We start from the raw sequence: 3,009 nt of genomic DNA, 5'->3' as shown, positions 1-3,009 counted from the left end.
CCTCTTCCCTGGCGGTGGGAGCGGAGCCGGGCCGGGCCGGACGGTCGCGGGTGGTCGCTGACGCGTGTCCCGCCCGGCGCGCAGGGGGTGACGGACGTGCTGTGTGAGGCCTGCGACCAGCTGGGCTGGAAGACGCCGACCAAGATCCAGATCGAGGCCGTTCCAGTAGCGCTGCAAGGTGAGCGCGGGGCCCTCAGGCCGGGGGTTAACTGTCACGGGCTTCGAGCCCATCGGGGAAGGGGGGCCTGTGGCACGTGCAGCCCCTGAGCCTGGCAGCCCGGGCTTCCCGCCGTCAGTGCTGGAGGCTGCCAGGGGAGAGGAGCAGTGGGGAAAGCCCTGACCCAACCCCTTCACTCTCCCTTCCAGCCTCCACTCGCTGCCCCCGTGGGACACTGATCAACGGACCTGTGGGCTTGCCCAGCCAGCAGCGGCAGTTATGTCTCGGGGGCACACCTGCACCAGACTGGCCTTCACACAACACTGGGGCAGGTCCATGTTGGGCTCAGACCAGCTGTGTGTATCAGATCTAGTGCGTGGGGGCTGGACCAGCCTGGGCACCACATGCAGTGCACCCTGCCCTGAAATAAGTGCAGGGCTGGAGCCAGTGCATGCTGCATGGAGCATCCATCTGGGCCATGTGCTGTATGTCACATCTGTGCTGAACCAGCCCTGAACACTAGATCTGGGCCCAGTCTGGATCAGACCCCTTGGCTGGCCCCACACACTGGATTCGGCCCACAGGGCTGGTCTAGCACAGGTGCCACATCGAGTGTGTGCCCCAGGCCAGCATCAAGCATGATGTGTAGTATGTGTTACAAAGTAGCTTCATGCACAGTATGCCCTGTGCTGCATACCCCACGCAGGGCGCAGGCCAGTGTACATGCTACGTCATGATCCAGCCTGCAGTCCAGCTCTGTGCCCTTTAAGCCAGATGAGTTTGATGCCCCTGGTATATGTAGAGCTGGCCAGGGAAGGATTTTGTGGGAGGTTTTCTCTTGTTTTATTTCCTTTTTGTACAAATGAAATGTGATTTTTCCCAAACTCAACCTGAGAACTCCTGTACTCACATCTTGATTTGTAGAGTACTCTCATCAACTGGATAATGAAAAAGGAACAGTAAATGAAAAAAAAATAAGTCATGTTTTTCACAGTGTTTACATGATGAAGAGAAGAGTGAGGCATAAAATAGCTAGTGAAGTCTTTAAGGCACAGGGGTCAAATTCACCTGGCCCTGCAGACTGGATGAGGTTCTCTGGGCTGGTCTGCAGGTCAGATCTGGCCACACCAGTTCCAGTGGGGAGGGCTGGTCTGGTGGGATGCTGTCCTGTCTGCATGTTCCCTGTGTTGGTATCCTGCACCTTGAGCAGCTTGCACTGGCCCCACTTTAGGGCTTGTGCTGTAAATGGTGCGTAGGCTAGACTTGGTGCTACAAGCGTCATCTCTAGGGCCAATCAAGATTAGGCCCCAGGTTGTCTGTGTGCCAGAGCCAGCACCCAGGACTGTCCAGCAGGGCACCACACCAAACAACTCGCATCCTGTGCTAGTACCCCAGTGCCATAGGCAGCCCCCATGGCACCAGATCCAGCACAAACCCTGCAGTGGGGCTAGCATGTGGTAGACAGGTTGAACCTGGTGCCATGGGCACTGTCCATGATGCACAGGGGGCCAGTATGGGGCACCTGTTGCTTGAAGTGCTTGGCTGGACAGCCCTGCAACCTGGGTCCAAACTGGCCTTGGAACCAGAGTGCATGTTGTTGTGATGTGGGCACTGCTTGCATCCTGGACCAACCCCCTGTACCACAAGCACCAGCTACAGTGCAACAGTGCGGAGTCCAGCTGAAGCACCGGACCAGCTGTAACGGCAGGATCATGCCACTGCATGGGCCATATGTTTGATATCCCTGCTGTAAAATTTTACCTGGGCCCCAACGAGAGTAGAAGGAACCCAGGGGTCAAGTTAGAAGTCAGGTACAATTGAAATCGCTTCATTCGGATTCTGCAGAGACGTCCCCCTGGTGCTCTGTTCCTCACACCCGTCACTGTGAATCTAATTTTTCCACTCTTCTGTGGGGCCTCCTCATACAGATCTCTCAAGTCTTCTTATGAGAGGTTTTCCTCATGTGCCTCAACCTGATGCTGCATGGGAACCTGTTTCTGGATCCAGCAACAGGCTGATCCCTTCATCTCACTGTTCATAGGTCGTGATATCATCGGACTGGCAGAAACAGGCTCTGGGAAAACAGGAGCTTTTGCTTTGCCCATTCTTCAGGCACTATTGGAAACACCCCAGCGATTCTTTGCTCTTGTCCTTACACCAACCCGGGAGCTGGCTTTCCAGATTTCAGAGCAGTTTGAAGCTCTGGGATCTTCCATTGGTGTCCAGAGTGGTGAGTGGCCCTTGTAATGGGCTTTATGGTTCTACAGTACTGGAATGTTTGGAAAGTTGGAGGGGCTAGCGTTGAAAGTCAATAGTGTTACGTTATAAAGCAGATTAGTGAAGAATATGCATATGGAATGAGGAGAGATGAAGGAAGTGTGTGCTGCTGGAGATCAAGAGGAGAGAATTGGGGCTGGAGAGCAGAGCATTGGGGAGAGGGAGTACCACACAGTAGTACCATGTTGTTCATTACAGAAAAGAGCATAAAGCAATCTGTAGATTCTCTGATGGGCACATTCAAGCAGTAGCCACTTCCCAGGAAGGGAATGGGCAAAATCACTCATAACTTATGTTAAGCTGTTACAGGTGTCCTGATTTTCTCTGTTTAAAAATCCCAAATTCTCTGAATTAAAAAAAAAAAATAAATCCCAAGCTCTCTGATTTAAAAACCTAAAATCCACATTTTCAGTGATTTAAAATGAAACACTGTGTGTGTGTGTGTGTGTGTGTGTGTGTGTGGCAGTTGAACACAATGTTTTATTGAGATATTTACAACTTTAAAGCAATTTGGAAGTCTACCTGTGCCTTAATCATTATAATAAAATAAATTCTAAATACCTATTGGGGGGGGG

General features: G+C 52.3%; 1 protein-coding gene across 4 annotated transcripts in view; it reads left to right on the top strand.

The window, feature by feature from the left end:
• Positions 1 to 3,009, top strand: part of DDX47 (DEAD-box helicase 47) — a 15,774-nt gene that overhangs the window by 189 nt on the left and 12,576 nt on the right. For 2 of the 4 annotated variants that reach the window (XM_025204820.1, XM_025204819.1), the window contains exon 2: positions 85 to 178. In XM_025204820.1, coding sequence (XP_025060605.1) covers positions 85 to 178 — 94 coding nt within the window. Of the gene's footprint in view, positions 1 to 84; positions 179 to 366; positions 490 to 2,198; positions 2,388 to 3,009 lie in introns of all 4 variants that reach the window. The other 2 variants (XM_006024163.3, XM_006024164.3) reach the window with 2 other exon arrangements.

Source organism: Alligator sinensis, unplaced genomic scaffold (genome assembly GCF_000455745.1).
Source record: "Alligator sinensis unplaced genomic scaffold, ASM45574v1 scaffold166_1, whole genome shotgun sequence".
NCBI classification, from domain to species: domain Eukaryota; kingdom Metazoa; phylum Chordata; order Crocodylia; family Alligatoridae; genus Alligator; species Alligator sinensis.
The sequence above is the reverse complement of the archived record's forward strand: the minus strand, read 5'-3'. Positions and strand labels throughout refer to the sequence as shown.